The 27,493-nt window shown below is 42.9% G+C and overlaps 1 protein-coding gene across 2 annotated transcripts; it reads right to left on the minus strand.

The window, feature by feature from the left end:
- Positions 1-21,583: 21,583 nt before the first annotated feature.
- On the minus strand, positions 21,584-26,639 carry LOC117832566 (neurogenic differentiation factor 2-like). 2 transcript variants are annotated; one of them, XM_034711755.1, is made up of 2 exons: positions 26,170-26,639; positions 21,584-23,850 (listed from the first exon to the last, which is right to left on the minus strand). In XM_034711755.1, exon 2 carries the CDS (start codon positions 23,841-23,843, stop codon positions 22,773-22,775), a length of 1,071 nt encoding a protein of 356 aa, XP_034567646.1. In that variant the 5' UTR covers positions 23,844-23,850; positions 26,170-26,639; the 3' UTR covers positions 21,584-22,772. The 2 variants fall into 2 exon arrangements, with proteins under 2 accessions (XP_034567646.1, XP_034567647.1); XM_034711756.1 differs by having other exon boundaries at positions 26,531-26,569.
- Between the last annotated feature and the right edge of the window lie 854 nt (positions 26,640-27,493).

Genomic DNA, 27,493 nt, shown 5'->3' on the forward strand with positions numbered 1-27,493 from the left:
CATTCACACTCACACCCTTCTCCAAATAATTGCAAAAAGACACAGAGTGTAGGAAACCCAAAAGACTCAAAAGACACGCATGTTGCTCGGCCTCACACTGTTCTTCACGCACTTTCCACCTGCAGCACGCACACACAAACATAATGCACACGTTCACAGTATCTCTGGAGTCTGATTCCATCTCTGCTGCTGAGCTGCGGTTTAACCCAAATGAGAGAAGAAGTGTGTGTGACAATCCCTCTCGTTGCCTTCACCTCCAGCCTTCTTCTAAAAATCACTGCATCTCACTCTGCTTCCGCTCACACTGCTTCACACTCCATCTCTCCTTCCTGTTTTCTCCTCTCTCTCTCTCTCCTCTGGTTATTTATTCATCCCTATCATACTCATCCTTCATTTATTTATTTCTGGCTTTTGAAGTTTGGCTCGTCTGCCTGTCAGTGTGTGTATGTTTTTGCTGGAGAACTTGTATGCATGCGGCTGGCTGTGTGAGCACAGCTGACAGTTATATTGTGTGAGATTGAAAGTAAAGGAGCAGCTCCAAGGAATCCAAATAAACAAATAAAAGTGGAGTGTTCATGTCCTTTTACTTCCTTGATTTGTGTTTGTGTTTTAAGGGCTCGTCCTCTGTGTGTGTGTGTGTGTGTGTGTGTGTGTGTGTGTGTGTGTTTCCTTTCACACCAGATTTGTATTCTAAGCAGCAGAGATGCTGTCTCTGTCTCTCAGCTCTGTCAATGATGAAATGTGTGTGTGTCTGGGAGTTGGTGCGTGTTTCCTGGGACGCTCTAAGCAGCTCAGTCTTTCATCACTGTGTGTGTATTTGTATTTACCCCTTTGAATCAACTTGTTCTGTGTCATTTGATGTCCCTTGAATGTGTGTGTGAAATCCTCTCCAATATTTCAGATGACAGTGACGTGAAGAAGGAATGTGTGTGTTGTGTTTAAACTGGACGTGGGGCAACTGTGTGGGTGTCTTTGGTTGCCTTTTTGGGGGTGAGGGGGTGGTGGTGGGGGTGCATTTATGAAACCAAAAGTGTGTGTGTGTGTGCGCGTGTGTGTGCATGTATGTGCTGCCAGCTTGTGTTCAGACAGCAGCAGTTTGCAGAGCGAGAATTAAAAGTAGGGAGAGGTGCCAAGTGAGTCCCTGGAGACAGATACAGGGGACAGAGAGAGAAGAAAGAGGAAATAAAAAGGATTTCTCCCTCACACACACACACACACACACACACACATACACACATACACACACACATGCACCAATGCTGTCACCTACAAAAAAAAATCAAGCTTACTAGTAACTTGTTTTAAATCCCACACAGCTAAAGCTCTTACTCACATTAAGGTTTTAAAGTGTAGTTTGATATTATCATCACAAAACCATGTTGCATCGTCAGCCTCTAAACCTGATCCTAAACTTTAACCAAAGTCTGAACCCTCAAAAAGACATTAAAGAATGAGGACAGTCCAAAATGTCCCCACTTTTCATAAATTTCCCCACCCACAAGATCTAAAACTTCCCCACATAGATCAGTATGACACACACACACACACGCAGACTGAGATAGATCTCTCACCTTTCCTCTGACTCCCTGTCCACTTTCTCCCTCTCTGTCTCTCTCACCCAGCCTGGCGAGGTGATACCCTGTGTGCAGTGTGACACTGAGCTGTCACCTCCCACTCCCTGCATCACACCTCTGCCCCCTGCTGGGCCAACCCTGTCACGGCACCCAGACACCCAGCCAGCCTCTCCTCCTCCTCTTCCACTGGCAGAAAAACTGGCAGCATGTAAACTTTTCCTGATCACTTTCCACAGCCTCACCTTTTCATCTTTTACATGGATCTGTGTTATCCTGTCTTTTTTTTTGCCATATTATATCGTCAGTTTGTTGAAAGAATATTTTTAGGAACATAAAGATCAGTGATTTCTAATCTCTTTAGTCTGAAGCTGTTTCAAATGAAGTGATGGTGTTGTATCTTGACCGCCTGGGATGTGTAGATGCAGAAGGAATCTTCGTGACACTGGCTTGCTTGCATAGTAATACGTTTATTACAAGAAAACAATACCAGTATCGAACAAGCACCGCGGAATGCCTGGGAGAACAGCTCTGCAAATCTGCTGACTCCCAGAATGCTGTTGACCATCACCTTTTATAGGTCTGCGAACCAATGACATAGCCTACTACCAAGCCCCCTACTACCAAGCCCCCTACCAAACTTATCTTGATCTCTAGTTATCTACTATACCCTCCTGGGCTCTGCTAGCCTAATGGTTACAAAACTTGTCCATGCATGTCACTAAATTGGAAGGGGGTCTCAACCAAAATTCCTTGAACGTCTGGGGCAACATAGGTTTCTCTTTGACTTGTTTTACATCAGTTACTTATTTCCTATCAGATACTTCAGTGGCTTCTTTCAGAACGTTTGAATATGTGTTTAACGTCAGCTGAACAGCTTCTTCCCATCTTCATGTTGTTTTTGGATAAACTTTATTGAAATTTTTAAGCTTTGAGACCTTGTTGTGTTTGTTTCTCTGGAACAGCAATAATGTTCCTGGGTCAATTTGACCCGGGGCATATTCAATTCTCCAAAAGTGTCAGAACCCTAAAAAATCCAAATACACATTTTTTTAAATCTAATTTTTAACTCCATTACTAACCATTTAAATCAAGATTTAGTCCATTGGTGTTCTTTAATTCCCACAGATCATGGTTCAATGAGGATAACTCACTCGTTTTACATTAAGATTAATGTTAAAACTTTTTTTAATGTACATTGGAAAGCCCTAAATATAAACACAATAGTTTTACATGACATAGATTTTTATTTATTTTATTTTACATTTTTAATTTTTTTTTTTTAAGTAGTGATGTTAATAAATTAACACGACTCTTCTTCTGTCACATGCTGCCCAGATTTTGATGCTGCACTGAGCTGGTTTGGAAGGCATATATTGCCTAAAATAGACTTTTAAAAGGGTCAATTTGACTCGCAACATAACGGGAGGGTTAAACAGCACAAAATACCACAAACATGCAGCTCATTTTTAATTCTCTCTATACATGTCTTCCTGTTGATGTTTCCAGAGAGCTCTCAGAGCGTCCTAACCCCTGTTTGGATACCATACAGGCTGTGGCATAAACAGAGTGCTGGAAATAGGACTAAACTATCACATTTATTTAAACACAATGGTTTGCTGAAAGTTACATTTTCTAAATTTTAACATCTTATTTATAAAAAATAAATTTCAGTGGGGCATCAGTGGCCTACTGGTCTAAGTGCGCCTCATATACAGAGGCTGTGGTTCTTGTTGCAGTGATCACTGGTTTGACTCCTGGCCACGGTCATTTGCTGCATGTCTTTCCTCACTCTCTGCTCCCCACATTTCCTGTCTCTCGTCAGCTTTCTTATCAATACAGACAAAAATGCCCAAAATTATATATGAAAAAATAAATGAATAAAGGTCAGTGTTGTGTCACCTCCAGCAAAATAACACCACCAGTGTTCTTCTCTGCACAAAAGTTTGACTGAATTCAATCAGAATGAAACAGATGGAAATATAAATACATATTTTGAACGCATGCACTGACACAACATGTCTGTGTTTGAGTCTTACCGAAGCTTCTATTTCTCATTTCTGATTTAAACAAGGCTCCTTTCTTGCTTTTGGTGTCTACAACAAGGTGTAAGTAGCAAAAAGAAGCAGCTGCATTAAAGCGCTGTTTGCAGTCATTGGTTTGCTTCACATGTCATTTTGACTACAACCCAAGAGTTTAGACATGTAGCCATGGTTTCACATACAGGAATTTGACAGCTCAGGTTGTTGTGAAGACAAACACAGACTGTTCAGGCCTAGTCATTAGTTTTCCAGACTGAGGAGACACAAGGCTGTCTGAACAGCAGTGTGTCTGAGCATGAGATGTCACAGTGATACCAAATGAGGACTTATAGCTTTCTGTCATGCTCACTTACTTCTTTTGTGTACCTGTGTGTTTTGTGATACCTGCAAGATTCTTAGACTTCTGAGGTGTGTGTGTCCAGCCAGGCAGGCCAGTGGTGAGCTGGGGACGGAGTGGCGATTGAGATATAGAGCATTAGTTGGTGTCAGGAGTAAATTAGAGGCCAGATCCGTTTTCTAATCAGAGCACAAGCACCGTGTTAGAGGAATTAGGGCGACAGCTGCTGGGAGCTTTTTATTCCTCTCTCTCTCAGCCAGAGACAGGCAGACCCCAGCTCAGGGACCACCTCTTTACCACAGCCACCTGTCAACACCAGTGTGTGTACGTGTGTGCGCACATGCATGGTCCCCTCCCTGTTCACATGCACACTCGCATACATGTGAGCACATATCTGCCGCCATGCAAACCTGCACACATGCTTGAACACAGACACACAAACACCGTCTGGTGTAGTGACCTCCCTCTATCTCTTAAATTAATGACAGTGCAGGTTCTGTATGCATGCAGTCAGTCATGTGTTTATGTTTTCAGGCAAGTGTGAAAGAGCCTTTATGAGATATTAAATATAGATAAGGTGGAGCGGTGGGCGACTCTTCATATGTCTGTTTACTGGAAATTCCATTAAAGAGCTTGGACCCCGCATCAACTCATTCATCCAGCAGATTCAGAGTGAACAGGTATTTCAAGAATCTGACAGATGTGTAACAAATGAAAACAAGTCTTGTTTGTTTGTTTGTTTATATGTTGTTTGTGTTCGACTCTATAGAAGACAGAAATCAAAATTAAGTGTAAAACAGAGAATATAAAAAATGGCCAGATCAAAGACAGCCACCAAAGAAACCCTGTTTATTTTGGATGAAGGAAAAACCCAAAAGATGGGACTTGCCCTTTGGTCCATTATTCAGTGAAATGAGTGATGTTAGAAACATGAAGGTTGTATATTCTAAGGATGATTGATGATACCAGGGATGAATAAATGAATGTCGTGAGCTGCGTGCTCTGGTTTTACCAGCAGAGATCTCTTGTGAGCAGGACTGTAGGAGGGTGAGAGGTGTGGGAGGTGGCATCGAGATTCACACCATGTCACACACTTCAGAAATGTCACTTTTTTTTATTCCACGGATCGGCTTAATCCATAGTGTGTGTGTGTGTATGTGTGTGTGTGTGTGTGTGTGTGTGTGTGTGTGTGTGTGTGTGTGTGTAGAGTGTGTACAGGTAATGCAGGGAGACGCATTTAGGAAAATATTATTGAGATCATCACGGTGAGTTATCACAGAATTAAGAGATTTAGTTTTTAATCTACTAACAACTTCTAAGAGACAACCTCATCACAGTTTCACTCAGGATATAATTGTATGATAAACTCTCTTACTCTTAATATGAAAATGTTTTGAATATTTATTTATCTCAGTTAAGAAAACGATCAACTGCAGTTGTCTTTCCTCTGTAAAACGTCTTTTGCATATTCAGATCCTAGATTTTGCATGTCAGGTGAAATATATCTCGTTCTCTGAAGGGCACGTAGCTCCTTAGCTTCTCTCCTTCCTTCTAAACCAGACGTTTTTCTGTGAGGTATGCTATCAACCATTTTTCACTTCTTTGATGTTCCTTTAATATTCCCACATGTGTAGCTGAAAATCTGACCTTGAGTCTGAGCCTTGCTTCTGATACTCAACTTATTCCCTCCCTTCATGAATTCAGCTCTCTCTACTCTTCAGTTTCCCTCCTTCTAATCCTTCCTGCTACCTTTCATGGCTTTTATTGCTTCTATTTCAGAGGGTGAAGGACTTTCCCTGTCTTCACATGGTGTCTAATGGATCAGAATAAGCTATTCCCAAAATGTTTTGCAGCTAAATTGCAAGTAGATAGACTAACATCATGAGACACTGAAATGGTCAACCACAGTATCTTTAATGTTGACATACACTACAAGTCACAAGTTTGGACACACCTTCTCATTCAATGATTTTTATTTATTTTCATATTTTTTTACATCAAAACTATGAAATAATTTGGTTTAGCCATAATCTGGATTACAACAGTAGTCAAATTGAACTATCCATTGTGTACTAACCCTACCTCTGAACAACACAACTGACGGTCTCAAACACATTAAGAAGGCAATTCATTCTACAAATGAACTCTTGACAAGGCTCATGTTAGTTAGAAACCATTCCAGGAGACCACTTCATGAAGCAGACTGAGAGAATACCAAGAGTGTGCAAAACTGTCATGAAGGAAAAAGGGGGCTACTTTACAGAATCTAAAATATAAAACATATTCTGCTTTGTTTAACACTTTTTGTGTGAATTAAATAATTCAATATATGTTCTTTCATAGTTTTTGTGTCTTTAGTATTAATCTACAGTGTTTAAAATAATTTAAATAAATACAAACCCTTGAATGAAAAGGTGTTTCCAAACTCTTGACTGGTAGTGCATGATGATTTTGAGGAATAAAACATAACACAAAATATGTCAGTGTTTCCACATTTGGACTTCAAGCTTGTGACTCAAAGTCTGCAGAATAACTTAACAATCTGTAACACTGAGCAGCAAATAATGCAGAGTTCATCCAAATATTTGCAGCAGGATAAAGGAACTGTAATTTGTACTATCCTCATGCTGTTAATATCTTTCTTCCTAGCTGCAGGATTTTGTTCTAAGTCTTAAGCTCCATTTTCCAACATTTGAACTCCATGCACGTGATAATTTGTCAGCCGTATCATCTTAAAGGCTTCCTTGTTTCTGGAATATTTACCAGATCTGTGAGAAATTATCATCAAACCGACTGCCATTACGTCACAGCAAACACAACCTGACAGACATTCAATCAGAACACAATTACGTTCTTTGATTGGCTTACTATCCCTCTTATCCAACATTAAAGCCGCAGTGTGTGAGAAGTGTGTTAAATACCCGGTCTTACTACGAGTTTATATCGCACGTCTCTCTTCTAACTTCGACTGAGGTGACAGTCTCGTGGCTTCTGAGGCTAATTTTCTATTGGCAGAAGTCTAATCGGGAAACACATGCACGTCCTCACTCACTCACTCACTCACAGGCGCACACACACACACTCCTCTCACTCTTGCACATCCCACACATGTGCGCCGCCACACAGTGTCATAAATAGACAGACAGTGCCAATCTGAGGCCTGGATGCGAGCCAGCTCTGCAGCAGCTCAGTAGTTAAATTATTAACACCAACTGGGAGGGAGACAAAGAGAGGAGCGGATCAGGCAGCTCAGCGGAGAGGAGATCTAGAGAGGAGAAAAGAGGAGGTGAATCGAAACAAGCAGAACATCAGAGGGACTAAAGAGGCTGTTTGGGTGGTGAAGGAGAGTGAGGAGAAAGAAGAAGAGGAGAGAATAATCTTTTTCAAATGTAAAAAGAAGTATGATTTAATCAGGGGGCTACTTTGGGAAGAAATAAACGTGATCTTCACGAGTGAGGGAAAGGCAGAGAGGTGGATGATAGGCTTTTCATGGACGGTGGAGGAATACAAATGGTGTATGCATGTGCGTGTTTTGTTGTGTGTATTTAGCAGAGTGAGGGGAGGAGCAAAGCGATGGAGAGAGATCTGGGGATGTTGGTTCTGATCCAGAGAGTTAATGTTGCGCTCATTGATGGATAGAGTGCCAGCCATGAGGCTCCATACCCACAAAAGATGGATGGAGCTCCTCTTTTCCTCTCTCTGTCTCTGTCTCATGTTCCTGTTCTAGTTTGATGTCTCTCATCTTCTCTCTCTCTCTCTCTCTCTTATTTTCAAAGCTAAACACTGATCAGAGAGCTCAGCTACTAACACACCATCAGATCCCGAGCAGCCCTCACGTTTGTGTGTCCTAGCGCGTTGGCTTGTGTGTGTGTGTGTGTGTGTGTGTGTGTGTATATAGAGACTTAATGATGTGTCATCATGTCAGTCACCTCTAAAACGGCCACCAGTGTGTATTAGGAGACATATGGGAACATTGTATGACATACACTTAGCTGTGTATTTAAACACTTGTTTTCATCCGAGCAAACATAAAGGTAAGCTCAACAAACAAAACTGAACACATGAGATGAGAGCCTGCTCTGATTCCCAAATTATAGATGTCATTATACACGTTTTATAATCCAACAACACTGAAAGAGACCAATATTTTCATGCCCAAGTGGTTATGAAATAAAAAGTTGTTTTTTGCAAATATATCTGATGTTTATTGTCAAAAAATGTAAACAGATTCAGTTTGGCCTGTTACATACTGTTAATGCTTTTGTGTGTGTGTAAATCTGTGAGAGATACAAGAGTTAAAGTGTGTTTGTGAGCCACAATGTTATGCGTGTGTGTGTGTGTGTGTTTTTGTGTGTGTATTCAAACAGATAACTTTAAACTGCAAGTGCATGCTCAGCAACAAACCAAAAATTAAGTTGTAACATGTGTTTTAAATGTGAGTGTGCTCATCCATGTTCAGTCTGTGTGTTGTTTGTATTTACACGCGGAACCAAAAGCTTGACTACTTTGTCTGTCAGGCCCCCACTGCCTTCACTACACACACACACACACACACACACACACACACACACACACACACACACACACACACACACACACACACACACACACACACACACACACACACTTTCCCCAGCTTCCTCCTTTCTGGCGGGGGCATTGTGGGGTGAAGTGATCTGTGCGAAAGCCTCCTGTTCTATGCGCTACACGGCTGAGGCAGAGGGGGATTGTGGGTAGCTGCTGTCTGCAGGGGTGGGGGGGTAGAGTCAGCGAGGAGGGGAGGGGGTGGATGGGTTGCCGGGGCGGGCGGCAGCAGATGGCGTGCCACACTGTGAGGGCCGTCGGCTGGCATCCAGAGGAGGAGGAGGAGGAGGAGAGGGTAGGGAGGACGCAGGGGGGGGAGGGGGGAGGTGGGGGGGTACAGGGATTGGAGGGGCACTGCTCCCAAAGTGCCAGCAGGCATCAGGAGAGAGAGAGAGAGAGACAGAGGTGAGGGGCTTTGGTGGGAGACAGGCTGGTAGACAGGCAGACTGGAAGGAACCCACAGACTCTGAGATTAGAGCTTAAGCAGGGCTTGGAAGCAGGATTTCGTTGCTAATTGCATCCACTGAAGAAGAACCAAAACGACAGATTTGTCTTTGAACCCTAATTCACTGGTGACTTTTGACCTTTTCCACTTCCATACAGTGTCTCCTGGTGCCCACTGCTGAGGGATTTGCAAGCTGGGCCAAGCAGAGGTCCATTGTTGGCATATTGTTGTCTGAGGATTGCCACCGATGTAGCATGAGGTTGGCATGCGGAGGGCATTGGGTTGGCACATGTCCTGTGAGGAGTTGACACAGGGTCTGCTCTGATGTGACATAAGTTTGGCAAGCTTGGCATCAAGGTGGTAGAAGACTGGCACCGGGTTAGTGAGGGGTGCCGAATGGATAGTGTCTGTCAGGAAGGTTGTGGGCGTTTGTGTGTATGTTAGTGTGGGTGCAGATTCTGTGCCTCATGCAGCTACCTCTGATACAGATCAGGCCATGAGAGAAGAAGTGTCAACATGCTTCAATCAAAATAAAGTTTTGGCCCTAAATAAAAGACGTGATATCACTCCTATCTCTTGCGATCTATCAGGAGAATGTCCTTTCACCAGTTCTATGATGTGTGAGATGCATTGGTGAAGCTAAATTTCAGGATGCTTCTTTGGCCTCAAATCTACAACAATCTTTATTTTAAAACGATGAAATGTTATTTTTCAAAGGAATAACAAAAGCTGCATCTTTGGACAAGAACATTTTATTCCCTAAATCAATGCAGTGTTGTTTTAAGCAGCTATACTGTACTTGAGAAAACACACATTTCAGCACTGAAGAGCCCCAGAGCTGTGTATGTTTACGCTCTGAGACTCTTGTTGCTCTTGCTCAGGAGACGGCTCACAGGACTTAAATATTTCATTTCATAAATCTCTGTCATTCCACATTCATAAGTGCACATGGCATGCTAATGCTAACCCACTTCCTCAACTGACTTCTCCAAATCCGTGCTAGACGACTGTGCTGAATGCACTCAGGCTCTAGCTGGGACAAACTCCTGGGCCGTTCGTGTTGACCTACTTGGTTCGTATGTTGCCCTGCCTCAACGGTCGTCTTGGTATTCTCTGTGAGGGGAACACTTTAATGTTGTTATCTAACAGCGTGATCTGCTACATGCATAAGTTTTGATCAAAGGTTTGGAGTTGTGATTTGGGTCACAGACCTGGGAGCAGAGGAGAACTTGCAGCTTTTTGGTTTGTAGTCACTGCAAGCACTTCGTATTACCTGCAAGTATTGTTGAAAATGAGTCTCTGTCTCCTTCTAATTAAGGTGTGGGTAACAACCAGCACCTTCAGCAGAGCGTGCACATATGCAGACAGACACAAACACTAAAAACACACATATTCACATACGTGTGTGTGCACGCACACACACACACCGACATCACAGCCCGCTGCTGCTACCACGGAGAAGGGTTGAACAGATGTTGAGGAATTTAAGATGCAAAAGGGAACTGGGGCTCCCCCCCACCCACCCACCCACCCTCACATATACACACACACCCACCCTGTGCCCCACCTCTCTGTACCCCCCCTCCCACCTTCCACAATCACAAAACCAGTTTACACTCTAACACACACATAAATCTGCATGTATTACACCCAAAAGTTGAAGAAACATCCTTCTTCTTTTACACCTTTTTATAGGATGTGTATGGGGGGGCTGAAGCAGACACAAATACACACGCGTACATGCATTGTGGCCCACATCCCCCTCCAGGCTGGCCCTGCTCATAAGGGGCACCATGTGGCACTCTATTCCCTCTGGCACGAGGCAGCGACTCTGCCAGCTCTGCATTGTCCTCTGCCCGCTGGAGAGCACGCGCCCAGACTACAGCCCCTCTCTTCCTCTGTCTTTATCCCTCTCTTTCTCCCTCTTTCATCTCCTTTCCACTTGTTTACTGTTCATGAACTGAGATGGATGCATGTGCTTGCTTCCGGTCTCCAAATGCACCCAAACTTAAGATGAATGGGTGTGTTTTTGTGATGGAACACTGTTGGGAAATCTCATTCCCGCACCTTATTGTGTGCCTTTGTTTCCCGCCAAATTTCCAACCATCATCCAACTGAAGTAGTAAATATTGTTCTAAAGCACTGGCGTAGATGGTTGATAGCTTGGAGCTCTGTCAAATGAGAGGCTAAAATTACTTTCCAAACCAATAACTAACAAAATTTTCTGCAACTCGGTGCAAATTTTTTTCAGCCCAGTGAAATGAGCAGCTTGTGTCCGATCCTTCATTCCCTCTTTCTGTAAATTCAGGGGTTTTCAAACCTCTTATAATAAAGAAAACAACTTTATTAATATTAGTATTCCCATATAATTCCTGTGATGCTGCCTTCAGCTGTTTTTGCCAAATCAACTCTACTTTCTTTGAATCCTCTTTAAAAGGTATCTGATGATATTTGAAGAGTGGTCCTTTGTAGCAGCAGATTATTGAAAATTAAATTAAATGCTGGAGAAAGAAAAAATTAACAAAATGTCTTTTTATCAAAATATTAAACATTGCATGATCAGTGCAAATCAAAAACTTAAACATTTGTGTGCTTCAAATTTGAAATTATTACAACACTGAGATTCTAAAATGCATAACATCACAATGGTTTGTAAATAATTAAAAACCTAATTAAGAGAAAAGAGGACGCTATTCAATAAATAGATTGATCATAGTCTAATTTTTTTTGTGTTCAAGCCATTAGTGGTATGTACTTTCTGCCAAAAATTCATCTGTAAAAATTGAATTTGTAAAGCTTTGATTTCCCTCTTTTTCCGACTGCTTTCTCAGAGAAGAGCAGCTCCGTCCCGCCCTCCACCACACAGCTGCTCTGAGGAGTAAGGGGCTCCGTGGGGCTCTGCGGGGCTCTGCAGGGCTCTGCGGGGCTCTGGGTAGCCTTAGCTCTCTATGCTTGGGTGAGAATTAGCCAGCTTTAGCGCTCGCCTTGCCTGGTAATCCCTTAATCTGACGAGGCTGAGGAGGAAGGCTTTGGAGGAGAGATGGTGTGTCAATCCATGTCTTCACATCTCTCTTGGCACAGGGAGGCACGCTGAAAACATGGAAAAGTTTGCAGAAGAGAGAAATGCAGGGCCTTCATGAATTTGAGAAGTTGATCTGATGATGATGTTTTGCTTTTAAAAATATGTTCTTTTATACATCAAATTTGAAAATGCTGCATTAATTAAGATACCTATTTTTATGAAATATGGGAATGATTAAGATCATCTTTACTATATTTACACTGTGGCATCACTAGCATTTATACATGGTAAGCCCTCATTTCAGTTACATCCAATTACCTCAGGTGGCATTAAGGATGTATTTTTAACCTCTAATAACCTCTTTTACCAAGAGAAAGAGGAACAATCATCTGCAAATCTGAACCTGATAACAAGCAGTGTGTTTGGTCTCACATCAAGAAGCTGCAGATCAGCAGTGTCTTCATGTTTGTGGCCAATTTGAATGCAACTTCCTCCCTTTCTTTTCAAGCTGGGAACTTATGTATCTGTCTCGTCAGCTGCTAAATGCTCCTCCAGCCTTTTGAATGACTTCCTGTTGTGTTGTTTAGAAACAAACACATTATGGGCAGTATATTTTGTATTTTTTTGTCTTAAAATGGCCACTTGTTGTGGCTGAAAACAGGTACAGTGAACCAGGACAGCTAATTGAGCAGACACTCATAGTAAAGTTGGGTAACGCCTAGATAAAATAGATTATAGCACCTTAAATGTATTGCTTTATTTCTGCTTACCTGCAAAGAGATGTTTAAAATTGATCCTGTCTTGCTTACTTTTAATTTAGTTTTCTTTATCTAAATATATTAAGAGTCTTAAAGCAATGCGATGAAAGAGGATATAAATATGTCACACATCTAAGAGACGAAAGGTATCTTTATTTCAGTAAGAACAAACTACATTGTCAGTGAACAGTGGAATATTCAAGTATCACTTCAAGCTGCTCCTGAACACCTTTACACTTCTATTTTCTATCAGAGCCTGTCTTTAATTTTAGACTCTGCTTTTCTTTGGCTTGTTGTATTTGTAACTGGCATTGGCGATTTGTTCCATTCCAGTGTTCATTTATATAATCACAAATATTTGCCCAGACAAGTAGTAAACCATAATGAGCAGATTCTTTCTGCTGGCTCAAGAGAAGTTAACTCTGAAAAGAATTTTTAAAAAACAATACAGGTGTCTCTTTAAAGCCCTGATCTAGCTCTACATTGACTTACATGTAGATTAATGCTGTTCACTTGTTTGGTGCCGTCTTCACATTTCCACATTGATGGTTCAGAGTTCAGTGTGAGGCAGATGCCAGCTTTGGCTCAGAAGCTTTTTGGCTTTCACAGAGACATTTTTTCCCATTGGACATGATATAATGAAAAACTGATACACATCACTTAAAAAATTAAGTACATGCTGTATTGTATCTTAAATTCTTGGATATGTTTATTTTACTTTGGCAGTTATTTCGAACAAAGTGATATTGTGAAGGTTTGCTTTTTTATATTCTTTTAGAAACGGAGGAGGAATGACAGTTGCCTGATGATAAGTGATAGTTCAACTATGCTAATGCTAATGGTCTATGAATAACAAAGCATCCCGGCATGTTAACATTGTCATGAATGCACTAACACAGAGGGGAATGAGGGGCGGCCTGGTACTCATTGTGCAACCACACGCTAATGAATGGCTAATGTGCTGGTGCAGAGGAGACGTTAATGCCATCCTAATTCCCTTTAGCTCAGAGCGGGGCCCTGTGTCCTGAGCCTGTTAATCTGAACCCTTTAAACCTTTAATCTGGGAATCTGTCACACACAATCACACAATACACACTCATATAAAACCACAGACACAGGCGACCTGTCAGTGCCTTGTTAGAGTACTACAACATACCTGTCACACCTCTCTCAGTCTCTCTCTCTCTCTCTCCGTCTCTGAGACACATGTGACATATTGAACGCCTGCAGCGAGATTCTTCCCCATGAGCGGCATTCCAGAGCAGGCCGTCCCAGGGGAGCATGGGAGTGGGGCCGGGCAGTGGTGGGTCTGGGGGTGGATTGGAGGGGAGGGGAGGGGTTGGTTTGTGGGGGCTTGTTGATGCGAAGGTCTGGTTGCTGAGGTTGATTAGAGGGCTGTTAGGGTCTAGTTGGTCTGCTGTACTGATCACTGTTGTGGTGAGGAGCCAGGACTTTGCAGCAGGTCAGAGTGACCTGAACTAGAATAAAATACTCTTGCCCCTTACTGAGCTTTTTGGCAACTCTCTGCTACACTCAAGGACAGAAACTATACAAGTGAAAGATTCAAACTTAAAATTGGCCAATCAAAAGTATAACTTTGAAAATGAGACTTTAAAAGTACAAGAAAAACAAGATCAACCAAGGTGCCAAATCTCACAAAAGACTTTCTTCAATGTTTTATGGGCCACCTGGGCATCCTTAACCTGACACTCTAAATGTATTAAGCTGCTAAACAACCCAAACAGGGAGTGACCTTCAAACTGAATCATGGTTTGAACTATTTCTGCTTCTTTTCTGGCTTACCCAATGTGGCACTGGTGCTTTGCAATGTCCTGTTTTGCTTGATAGTATATTTAATTTCTTTCAGTTTGCACTGGATGCCTTTAATGTGCAGGATTAACATTTGTAAGGTATGGCAACCAGTTTATGAAAAGCATCACTGCTTTGTGGGGACATTTGGCATGTTTTCTTGCAGCAGCACAAACAGAGTACAGTTATGCTCAGCCTTCCCAATGAGAGCTGTTGATCGTGTCTTCCTCCTTAATTAGATCAGAATGGGGACTGTGTGTGCGTGAGTGGAGACACTGTGTGTGTGTTTTTGTCACATATTATCTTATCATTTTTATCTTTTATCTCTTTCTCTCCCTTTGTCCTTGCTCGTCTCCCCATCCTTTCTGTCTGCCGGTTAATATTTCATTCGCTTTGCTGTCATAGCGGGCTGGTACATTAACCAGCGGTGCCAGTCGAGCTCTCTGCTTGTGGCTGGCTGTATAAAAATAAACACACTCTAGTTGTAATGAACAGATGTCAAAGAATTTAAACGTGCATGCCCCCCTCCTCCTGCTCCTCCATACACACAAACACACTTCCCCCTTCACTCCCACCTCTCCTCCTCCTCATTTCTTGCTCACGCGTAAAGGCGCACATGCATGCATGCACACACAGCATGCAGTGACACTCCTGCATCCACATGTATCCAGAAACACAGATAGTCCCAGGATGAAAACACTTGTCCACATGAGTGTGTACTGAACTCACACAGAAGCTACTGTGCATGCACTCCCACATGAGCTTCCCCTGACATAGGTACATGCACAGAAGACACTGTGCTGCTTAGCTAGTCTCTCCCTCTTTTTAACCTCCCTCTCTATTCCCCCTCTCTGTTTCTGCAGTCTGTCAACAGGCTAAGACTATCTTCATGAGGTCCTCCCATCCACTCCACAGAAGCAGCCGGTCATCCCACAATCCCCAGTGGCCTCATCACAACCCATTTCTGGTACTGTGAGGCAGGGATGGGCATTAGTGTGTGTGAATGTGTTTAGTGTGTATGTGTGTGTGTCTGTCCCTCTTGTCAATCCTGCACTTTTCCCACTGAGTGTGTGCCAGCTCTCTGTGTTTGCTGGCTGACAGGACCGAAGGAGAGACGATTGTTCTCGACATACCCAGAGACCCTCCCCTGCCAAGTCTGGGATGAGATCCTTTCTATAGCGCTAACTCCTCACAGTTGGGCATCTCACAGCAAAACACACACCATTACTGCTCCGGGTGGGAGGGTGATACCACGCTTAAAGTCAGTCAGATACACAAAGGTCTCTTTTACACTTACACTGCAAAAAAAAGTCTTTTAGCAAGTCAAGATGTTGTTTTCTTACTAAAATAAAATTCCTTTAAACAAAGTATCTCTGCTTATTAAAGGCCAAGCCTTATTTTGAGATGCTCAGCTCAGACTGCTGCTGCTTCTTTTCAATTATTGTTTCTATCCAGCAAAGCCATGATATTTAAAAAAGCCCAGTTCATGTCAAAATACTCAAATAGATTTCACTCTCAGAAAATCTACATGCATTTCAACCTGTCCTCAACAACAAGTGATAATACATTCTAATATTTCCCTGGCTCAGTTTCAGCAGCAGCAGGTTAACTAGCACTTCATGCACCATAAGAATTGATTTTCTTGCAAATTTGCATCACATGTTCAGTTAGCTCTGCAAGCTTTGTTCGGGTCAAGGGTCAATTTATTCATCTAGTCTATAAAGACATGGGAATTGCAGTGCTGCCGCCGGTAAGTCAGTAAAATCTGCATTCATCTTGAAGAAGATAGTTCTCGCTAGAGCTCAGAGTCCTTGTTCAAAGTTTGAAGGAGCTGTGGAAAGTATAGACTGGCGGTGATGGACAGAACAGGTCAGCCCTGAGACGGCAATGAAGGCAGGCAAGGAGAGATTAAAGGTGACGGAAGGTGTCGGAGAGGAGGAGAGATGAAGGGCTGAAGGAGAAGCGAGATGAAAGCAAACGGGGAGAGCTGCGGAGGTCGTCCGGGGGGTGATCAGTGAGGTGGATGCGATGCCATCTGACAGGTCCAGCTGGGAGACCGCCCGCCCCCCCAGCGCTGCAAACTGGTCAATATGGAGGCCAATTACTGCTGCCCATGTGACCAGGGCATCATCCAACCCTATCATAACACACTCGCACGCACACTCACGCGCACACATGCCATCTGTGCAGACCAGCAACGACCCCCCCTTCTGATCCAGTTGTGCTCCCGTGCGCTCTCCTACTTAACCTCCTAAACACGGGCCACACAGCCACGCCCCACCACCGGACACTCACACCGCACCGGGCCTCTGTGGGCTCTGCGAGGACGACTGTTGGACAGGTCAAGAGCACTTTCTGCGCACACCCTGCAGTCAAATCTCCGAACAAACACTCCAACCCCCGCGTGCGTAAACATCTGGCACAAGCCGAAACCCCGGCAAAACCTATCTGGCCCCCATCCAAAGGCCTGGAACCTACCTGGCGCTCACCCGGATCTCTACCTCTGTCTCCCCCCTGCCCCGTTCTTCCTTGCCCCCTTCACCCCCAACCTCCTGTCCTCCTCCTCCTCCTCCTCCATCCCACCTCTTCCTCCTCCTCCTGAAGCCCTCGTCTATCCCTTGGCAGGACCTCCAGCGGTAGCACTCTCTCAGTTTAGCTTCTGCCTCGTCGTCTGCCCCAGTGCCCGTGCCGCACCGTGCCCCATTGTGTGATAACAAACAGATGTTGTGGAATTTCCTCTGAATGGACTGCCAGTGACAGGCCCCGCTCCCTTGTCTGGCAGTGTGGGGGCACTGGCATACAGGCTGGCAGAGATGTTGGCCTGAATCTGCACGATTGTTTCCTCTGTACACATGTGTTACATTTTAGTTTTCACTGCATGTGTGCAGATGCCAGAGAAGTTAATAATGTAGCATGGGGCTTTTGCAATTTTTGTGGACATATATAATTCAAATGCACGAGTGATCAGTGTGAGTGTGTGTGTGTTAGTTTTTTGTAAACAATTCTGCATTTCCTCTGCTTTGTTTTCCCATCTCTGGCAGATTGCAAATGCTCAAAATCTCCTGACTTGATTACCTTTCCCACCTTTGCATTGAATCCTAAATACCCCCTCCCTTTATATTCCATACCCATATCGTTATCTGATATCTGCATCTTGAAAAATCCCTCATTTATTATTTTTTGCTAGACGTTAATTAGAATTCACACCATAGTACTTGTGACATTTTGATAATCGCACTATTGACTGTTATGTCGGACAAACACTTGATTTTTTTCCTACCAAGTTGAGTGAGAAAAGGAGTGGGCATGAAGATGATAATTTAAACAGCGAGATTCATTCACTCACTTTTTCATCCTGAGTGCAGCACAGAGTGTCACCGGAAGTTTTTTTTTTCCTCTTAAGACAAACTGACGGCAATTGTAAGTGTCACTTGTCAGACTTTTATTTGCAAAATTATGGAAAATTAAGTATTAAAGGATTCATTGACAAAATAAAATTAAAATTCCAGGAAGTAGTGAGAAATTTAAGGGATGACTGTAGTACTTCAAGTGGTGGTTTAATTTCCAAAACACCTGTGAAACCCGTCATATTTTCACAGTCACACACACACACACACACACACACACACACACACACACACACACACACACACACACACACACACACACACACACACACACACACACACACACACACTGATACCTTCAGGACTAAATAAGAATAGCAGAGGAATGGTTTGTAAGAATGACTGAAGGATAAGTTTGCACAACAAATGTAGAATTATTTCTCTGTAAATATTTTCAGATTTTCTTTTCTCTTACAGTCTGAAGAAAGAACTTTAACCAACTTTTATAGATTTAAGAAATACTCTTATATTTTATTTAAGGCTTCAGTCTGTGTGCTTCTTGTCCGTGTGCGCGTATTTGTGACATTAGTTTGATTTGTTGCAAATTACCAGACGCAACACGTCTTTTTTTTCATGGCTCGAGCTGTTGTACAAAATAATCTCAGAGGACAATATGCATAGGCCAACTCTTCCCAAAACGCCTTCTTGATGTGTGTCAGTGTGCGTTTGTGTGTCAGGGCGTGCGTGCGCGAGGCGAAGGGGTTACTCGGGATGAGCGCTCTCGTTTTTAAACGTCCTGGATAATGAACAGATGCTGCAAAAATTAGGAAAGAAACATTGACTCCTCCCAGCAGTGCCACTTTGGCCCGGTGAACTGGCACACTGGCGCACACACTGGGTTGTCCTCTCCGGAGCTCCTGGTGCTGCTGCTGGGGAACATTAAGGGACTTGGCACGGCTCTCCTCCGCCAGCCTGCCAGCCTCTCTCTCCCTCTCTCTCTCCCTCTCTCTCTCTCTTCGGACTGTGGAGGGAGAAGGTGGTGTTGGGTGTAGAGGGGTGGGTCGGGGAGTTTTTTTTAATAGATGCCCTCTCCCACTGCTCCCTTGCTTCACTTTTGGGCTTGCTCCTGCAGAAATGCATGCAACTTATTTTACTTTGCTGATGAGGCCAAAAAGAAAACAGAGGCCTAAACTAGCACAAAGTGTAACACTGCAGCCAAAACTGCAGAGCTGCAGGTTTGATTCCCACCCAGGACTCCCCAAATGAATGCGTTCACAGGTAGAGGCGCGTGCCAAAATAAAAACGTGTTTAATTTAAAGTTGTAGTTTTATATTTAACTTACAGATCAAAGGTTAATTAATCAATAAAACAACGAGAGCAAAAACTAGACGTTGCCAGTTATTCGGATTTATTCCCAGATTTGAATTTATGTTATAATATTTAGTGCACTTTTCCGTAAAGACTCATTTCCACAGAATGACGGTGTTGAAGTTTTTTTTTTTTTTGTTGATATTGTTTGCATTTCAATTATTTTGTTATTATGTGTAAAACTAAATTAGCAGTAGGATCAATGCATGTGTTGACTCAAAATGTTGTTCCAATGAAACTGAAGATGTCCTGACAGAAAGCTCTATTTGTCTTTTAATATTTTATAGGGTGGATCAGCAGGCTTTAGAAATTTGCAAAGTATTTAAAAAATATATTTAAGTATTCTCTTAAACTGCCAACAAAATCGGTTAATGCATTTTATTCTGTTATTGACCTTATGTGGACTCTTGTTCTAATGAATTGTTGGCATTTAAATCTATAACTAATTAACAAAGTATATTTCTTTTAACATGTCCAACACAAAAGACGTCTTTGCCATCCTTTTTATGGATTAATATAAAGAGATTAAGTTCCTGGATAAGGATGTGTTAGCAGACGATGACAAACAGGAAGTTATTAGCAGATTATATGAGAAGATTAACTTCTATTCAAACATTTATATTTAGTTGATAATGAGAACTACAGCACCAGAGGACGTTCTGGGATGAAATCCACAGCTGATGCCCACGCAGTTTTATTTTAAAAAGATCGGATATAAGCAGATAAAAGATACTGCATATATAATTGATATTGATACCAGTATTATAGTTATCATCAGTCGCCACCCAAAGCCTGTGTGTCCTTACAACAGAGAGCACCCAGGACATTTTGGGGAACATATGGGTCCCGGGGCAGCGCTCCAAACCCAGCCGGGGTGGCAACGGCTGCCCCTTGCACTGTGTGTGTGAGTGTGTGTTTGTGTGTGTTTGTGTGTGTTTGTGTGTGGTCACCAATTCTCTGCTAGATTGTTGTTTAAAAATTCTGTCTTTCATAAGGGTCATTTTTTGACCTTCACCATTAAGATAGCTCATGTGTTTTTATGTTAAATAAACTTGTATGTAATTTTTAGACAGCCTAGAAAAAAAATTAATCCAAACATTCATACTATCTTGAATCCATGATTTGAGTGTAAGTCATAAATATGACATAAATAAGAGTTGAATTTGTGAAAGGAGGTCGACTTTATAATCTATATGTGATGGTTAATGCATGGTGGAAAGATGGAAATAAAAAATAAAGACATTTTTCATTTAATGTTATTTACATTGTGTTGTACTGAAATTAAAGCTGCAGTTCAGTCAGTGCCTTATTGTTTTTTTTTTTATATTTCTCCATACATTATGGAATTAAAAGGCCTATTATTAATACAACACTGATTTCATTTTATGGGACATCGAAAAAAAAAAAATATATATATATATGCCTTTATTATTATAGGACTATGTCCTTGTATTATTTGCAGCCATCGTTTCTTCAGCATTTACATGTCATGTATGCCGACACACCTGTGTGTGTGCTCCTCTGATGTTGGGACAGAATTGATCAGTAGCCTAATTACTAAGTTTGTTCCCCGTTCTATAGCCTTCCATTGCAAGCTTATTCATTCCTTAAATGTTCCGTGCTGTCTTCTATACGTTTGCATTATTTGGAATTTTACCAACTTTGCTACTAAACTTGAATCTTCAGCTGCAGGAGCTCTCCGCGGTGCTGAAACGCATTTCCTCCTCGCGTGTGGTCTGAACGGTCAAGAGAAGACGAAGCAGACCAACATTATCTTAGAGACGACCTTGAACTCGTGCTTGGCTTCATTGAACCTGCACTGTTTGTATTGATACACAGGGTGTCCAGACTCTAATTAGACTTGTACCCCCCTGTCGCTGAATCCACATTTACAGTACAGACCTATTACCCAAAAGAGTGCAATTTAAACCATTCCATGCATGTTTTAAAGACTGCTTTGCTAATCTGAACTGTCTGCCAAGCAGAAATGATACATTGGCACCAGTTTACATCATCAGAAAAATGGCAACACTGCCCTCTCCCTCTTGTCCCAGTTTATTAGATAAAGGCCCTGAGGCTCTGTGAGGAACTCCTGCAGGTTGCGGCAGCAGCCCGCTCAGTTTTAAATCCTTACTCTAAAATAAACCTGGGGCAGGCTTGTGTTTTCTCAAATGAATTAAACTGCGACCCTGTAATCCTTCCAATTACTATTAAATGACTAAATATGAATCAAATGGTCATTTATTGTTGTAAGTTTAACAGGAAAACCGTATAAAAACGAAATGGCACAGTCTCATTTAATGTCATTTTTATTTTACCACACAGTTGGTTTAATACAAAGTTGAAAGACTTGAATTATATGAAAAAAAAATGCTCAGCAACACATGGGATCCCTTCATTTCCATTGACTATTAACATTAATTACAAAACAACACAATAAATACGTGCAATAATAATAATGATGATGGTAATAATAATAATGATGATGATATAACTATTCAACATTTCAAATCAAAACGAAATATTGAACCAAAATGCATTTGAACTCAAAGTACTGTGCAGTGGCTCAGTTAGAATAAGATGAATAAATAAGAATTAAAAAAGGAACATGAGAATGTCTGATTTTATTTTGTTTTCATGATTTCTGGGGGAAATTAAACCATTTTGGCAGCCCAGCATTGTCAGATTCGTTGGGTGTTAATTCCAAAGTGTGTGCGTGTGCATGTGTATGTGTGTGTGCAAGTGTGTGTGCGCGCGCGCAGCCGTGCGTGCAGCCACAGTGCTGATGAAAGTCTTTCGGGCCTTGTTGCCTCGCGCTGTGCTCTCTCTCTCTCTCTCTCTCGTTGGGTTTTGCATAGATGCGAAACGATTGATTTGCCGGAGAACAGATTCTTCTAGAACAACCCAACGAGCACATTTCAGCTCAGCCTTTCACTCTGCATTTCTTTAGATTGCATCATTTACTAAACCTCCCAAATCTCGCACATACAAGGGAGAGAATAAGAATATGTGATTTCTTTTTTTAGCTTGCTCATTGATTCTTTTTTTCACATTATCAGAAAACCTCCGCCAATGTCAAAGTGGAGCTGCAGCCAGTGATGTAGTGGTTAATAAGTAAGTGGGTAAACTTTGACTCCTGGTCTTAAAAATGCGAATAACCACCGATACAAACACATATCACACTTTAAAAACACTGATAGTTTAAAACTCTTTTTTCATCGTAGGTGTTGGTAAGATTTGCTTATCACATTTTCTCTTACAGGATTATTTCTCCCTAAAAAAAGCTGGGAACATTTGTTGAGAATACTGTTTTGATGGATTACCCTCCACTACATCGCTGACTATAGCAAAACGAAAAAATGACACGGATTAAATTAAAGGAAAACACTGATGGCAACGAGTGAAACGTCTCTGCATAATTTCGAATTTTCAAAATGGTGCCGTGATTCATTGATGATTGCAAGAGACGCACATCAGGCTTCTGGTTCTCTAATTGTGAAAAAACGCGTTCAGTTCGTCGTACACAGGGGCCCGTTCGTGGTGTAAGTGCATGTCGTGGTAAGGCAGGACGTTTTCAGAGTGAATGCCGCTCCGGGATCCAGAAGAACCGAACACCAGGTTGTGGCCCCCGCTGGCTCTGGAGCCCGGCAGGCCGGAGTAATGCATAGAGTAGTGATACCCCTTCTCGTTGTCGGGGGACGCAGCGCCTTGGTGCTTCAGGGAAAAGTTCCCGTTGACGCAGAGAGGCGGGCTGAGAGGCCCCTCGTATTCGGGGCTGTTATACTCCGGGGATCCGCTCCCACCGTACAGAGAGTCGTAGGCCGAGTTGTAGCCGTGCGTCCTCAGCGGGAGCGAGTTCGAGCCCGGCTGGCAGTGGGGGCTGGAGAGACGTGCGCACTGGTAGGGGTAGGAATGCATCGAGAAGGAACCGGACCCATACCTCCCGCCTTCCTGACACTGCTGCTCGGTTAGGAAGTTACGGGAGTTCAGCTGCAGGCATCCCGCTACGAGGTTAGTCGTGGGCTGGGAGAGTCCCTTGCAAAGGGTCTGGACGTAGGCCACAACATCAGGCCTTTTTCCGGAGCGCAGTATCTCCGAAAGGGCCCAGATATAGTTTTTGGCCAACCTCAGAGTCTCGATTTTGGAGAGTTTCTGTGTTTTGGAGTAGCAGGGCACCACTTTACGCAGATTGTCGAGCGCAGAGTTTAGGTCATGCATGCGGGTCCGCTCCCGTGCGTTGGCCTTTGTCCGCCGCATCTTGGATCTCTCCATCCGGGCCGGGGTCATTTTGCGCTTCTTTGGGCCCCTCTTCTTGGGCCTATCACCCTCTGTATCCTCTCCATCATCATCTTCCTCCATGTCGTCTTCGTCATCATCCTCTCCTGCGTGCTCGGAGTGCGTCCTGCTGTCTCCCATCATATCAGACTCGTCCATTCCGTCCTGCGTATCTTGGTCCTCATCTTTAACTTTTCCGTCCTCTTCTTCGCTGTCCTCCGCCCAGCTGGAGTATTTCTGCACATCGGGAAGCAGCGAGGGGTCACTGAAAAGCCTCGTCAACATGGTGGCTCTGAAGAGAAGAGAAGGGAAAATTAAATATAAGGCCTTCAAATCATTAGGCATACATAGAATGCATGTCTTTGGGGATATACATGTTTGTCTTCCATTCTTAAGAACAGCAGAAAAAACTGTCAGGGGGAAGAGACAATTTTGACACGTTACATCAGTGTTCGAATATTGGGCCTTGCAGAGCATCATCAGCGAGTCACTGCTTATGTGTGACTTCAGTGAGATATCTTACTTAAATCACAATCAACTCCTAGAGCTTTTGTTCAGAAACGTCCTCTGAACAAATCGTGCACATTTGTGGCAAATAGAAATAGTGAAAATGTCATCTCTTTAAAGCTTTGCTCTGGGCTGCAGCCAGACGAATCCCCATTTAATTCCCTGCTGTCAACCGTGTGCCCTGTCGCGTCCTCTCGCAGCGGGTCCCAGCGGCAGGGGCCACATTACAGGTCCCATGGGGGCCCCCACTTTCACTCCTCCTGACGCCCATATACACTCCTGGCTGCATTCCAGCACTATTCATCCACAGCACACACCTCTCCTCAGAGGAGGCAAAGGGATTTTTATTTAATTGATCGGCTGTAGCTCCGTTTAAAGCCACGCTGATTATTAAATTAAGGCTTACAGACAAACCCTTACTCAAGCTGTAAAAAGGATATATGAGCACATTTTAAACGCCATGGCCTTTTGTACTTTAGTTTATACCCTTTGAAAAATCACACATTAATTAATTTAAGGTCTATTCCAGATTTAATGCAATAATATAAATTTGTACGCATTTTCAGGGATAAAAAAAGTTTGTAAAATGTTTTTTTAAATACCTCAAAACATAGGCTCAGTTAATTCCAAACATAATTAAATCCAACTGAAAAGATTTAACAATCAAACAAACATGCTAATTAATCTGTCTTTAAAAAAAAGAAACAAATTCATCGTCCTACCACTTGATTAGTGAGTGCAGTCCCATCCCACAAAACCAGACACGATGTAATCTTTGACAGCTTCAATAAACCTCCATTGGCTTCCTCCCTAACATGTCCTATTATTATAGTGCAGCAGCAGAATGACTTGCAGCCCAGCGTAAGGTAGTCTGTGATGGTTGGTTAATTATCTCGGGGGGTGTGCCAGGGGCAAAATCTAGTTTTTAAATCTCAGGCTCAGGAGGTTTGCTCAGTTAGAAGAAAAAAAACACAACAACGTTTAATTAACAGAGCATGCAGCTAACACGAAATAGATTTCACACATAATTCAGTATGCACGAGTGCGTGATTTCCGAGCACTTTTGCGAAAACCATTTACAGATGGAAATCGCTTGTATGCCTTTAGCCCTCGTTAAATATAAAAACACAACTCGCCTAAACACAATCAGGCTCTCCAATCTCTAAACCCCCTGCAGTAGACAGTCTACACTGACAGCATCGGCCGTGTTGTTTAAAAAAATGTTATGTCGAGATTGATCGCTGAAGATAAAACTAGACAATCAGAGATAAATCATGGTGCACACTGCCTGTCAGATCAATGGCGTTGTCCCACCCTTTCATTTGCTCTGAGAAGGAACGTGAAAATCATCGACAAAATCCTCAATAAATCTCCCATTAAGCTCGAGGACGTCCTTCTCCGAGGCAGTCGGACTGATAACATAATCCTGCGCAGAAATTCTGATCTTGCATCTTCTTTTGTTTCTCTGATTCTCGGGTCCAGACGCAGGAATCTCTAAATCAAATTAGCGTCCGATGTGATGTATTTACAGCCTTACGGCGCTGCTGCTGCTGCATGGGATACTACAATCCTCAACACAGCTCCTTGGAAATTATCCTGAAGGAGCGAAATAGGGTCCTGAAGTCGCTTGCCTTTTGGCTAGAGTCCGGTATTTGATCCTTGCTTTTATGGTCCAGGTAGACTGGATGTCAAAAGTTGAAGGGCACGCGCAGGGGAAGCGGGGAAGTGAGGAAGAATTTGTACAAGCGCGCTTAGATGGAAATCTAAGATCCACTTCTAATATATTTTTTTGTAGAGCTGTGCCAATATCAGATTTAAGCAGACTGTAGGCACGTGGATCAGAAGCCAACAACCCAGAGTAAAGTCCTAATCATACAAGTAGACAATACATTTGGTTTTAGTGTAAATAGGCTGTCCTCACAGCCTCCAAACTGTGCGTAAAATTTGACCAAAATTGGCGTCTGGTAATAAAACTATATAAAACGCACAGAGCACATTCCTATTGGTGCTCATTTGTTAATTGGATTAATTTTCTCCTCCATTTTGGACGGGTATGTCAGAATCTGAATTTTTTTTTGCTATTGTTGTTTATGTTCCAACTTACCTCGGCACGAGCTCTTGACAGGGGATGGGCGGAAAAAAAAAACGCGCCCGAGTTTCAGACCATCTTCTGGGACCGCACGAGTGAGCGAACCAACGCTCCCTGTCAGTGTATGGGTGCAAGCAGCGCGCGGCTTTCTTTCACTGGCACTCACGAGTTGTTTTAGGGTGCCTCTCTTCCCAGCACGCGCACTCCAATGAGCGTAGCTTGTGAACGAACGTGCGTCTCGGCGTCTCTGAGTGTATATGCGTGAGAGAGTAAGTACATGTATGCATGCATGCATGTGTGAGTGTGTATGTTTGTGTGTGTGTGTGTGTGAGTGCGCGTGTGGCAACCGTGAGCTACCGGGGACGAGGTTACATACCAGCTAAGGCTGTGATGCCAGCGCCCATATGGCTGGCACGTCACCGGCAAGAGCCATCACATGAGAGCCCGGTGATTGACATGCGCCCGCATTCGGAGAGATTTGCCCGCGGGGGGAGAGAGGGAGGGAGAGGGAGAAGGCGAGAGAGCGAGCGCGCGAGAGAGCGCGAGAGAGCGCGAGAGAGACAGGGAGGAGGTGGTGGTGGTGGTGGTGGAGGAGGAGGAGGAGGAGGAGGAGGAGGGTTCCGCCATCTGTCACCGCGCTAGAGCGCACACAGCCAGAAAAAAGGAGGAAAAACAGAAGAGAGAGGGAGAAAATAAAATGGTGGAACAACAAACTCATCATTGTTGACCTGCACTGATGCTTCAAGGGATGTAGGTTCATTTTTTTTTTTATCAAACCTGAATATTTGTTCATTAACCTGCCAAACTCACACATCATTGTTCAATGCAATTTCTATGAGAGGTACATAAATACCCCAGCACTCACTGTGAAGAATGCTGTATTGAAATGTAAATGCACAAAAAGGTCTAATAGTGATTCTCTGGGTTGAATTCTGTGTGAAGCATCATTTAAATTATATTACATCATCATACTCTTTAAGTGACAACGTACCCCCAAGCCAGTTAACTACTTTTTAAAACATGATCTGTACAAGTCATCAAATAACTCAATTAAAAGCTCTTCTCTCATAAACAAGTAATCGGTTTAAATATAATACAATAACAATAAAAGCAGCTTATTCTAAAAATACATCAATGAACTCTTAGCAAATAAAAGGGGCATAAACTGGGTTTACCCTCCATCACATATCTAGAAGCAGGGTGGAGGAAGGGGGATGGGAATGCATTATAAGTGCATTAAGGCTGTGGAACAGAAGGCATATTGTTTATTTATTTACCTAATTGGATCAAATTATGCTTCAATGTATTCAGAGGAACGACAACTTAAACCAATTGTGAT

The sequence above is a fragment of the Notolabrus celidotus genome, chromosome 20, assembly GCF_009762535.1.
Source record: "Notolabrus celidotus isolate fNotCel1 chromosome 20, fNotCel1.pri, whole genome shotgun sequence".
Taxonomy (NCBI): Eukaryota; Metazoa; Chordata; class Actinopteri; order Labriformes; family Labridae; genus Notolabrus; species Notolabrus celidotus.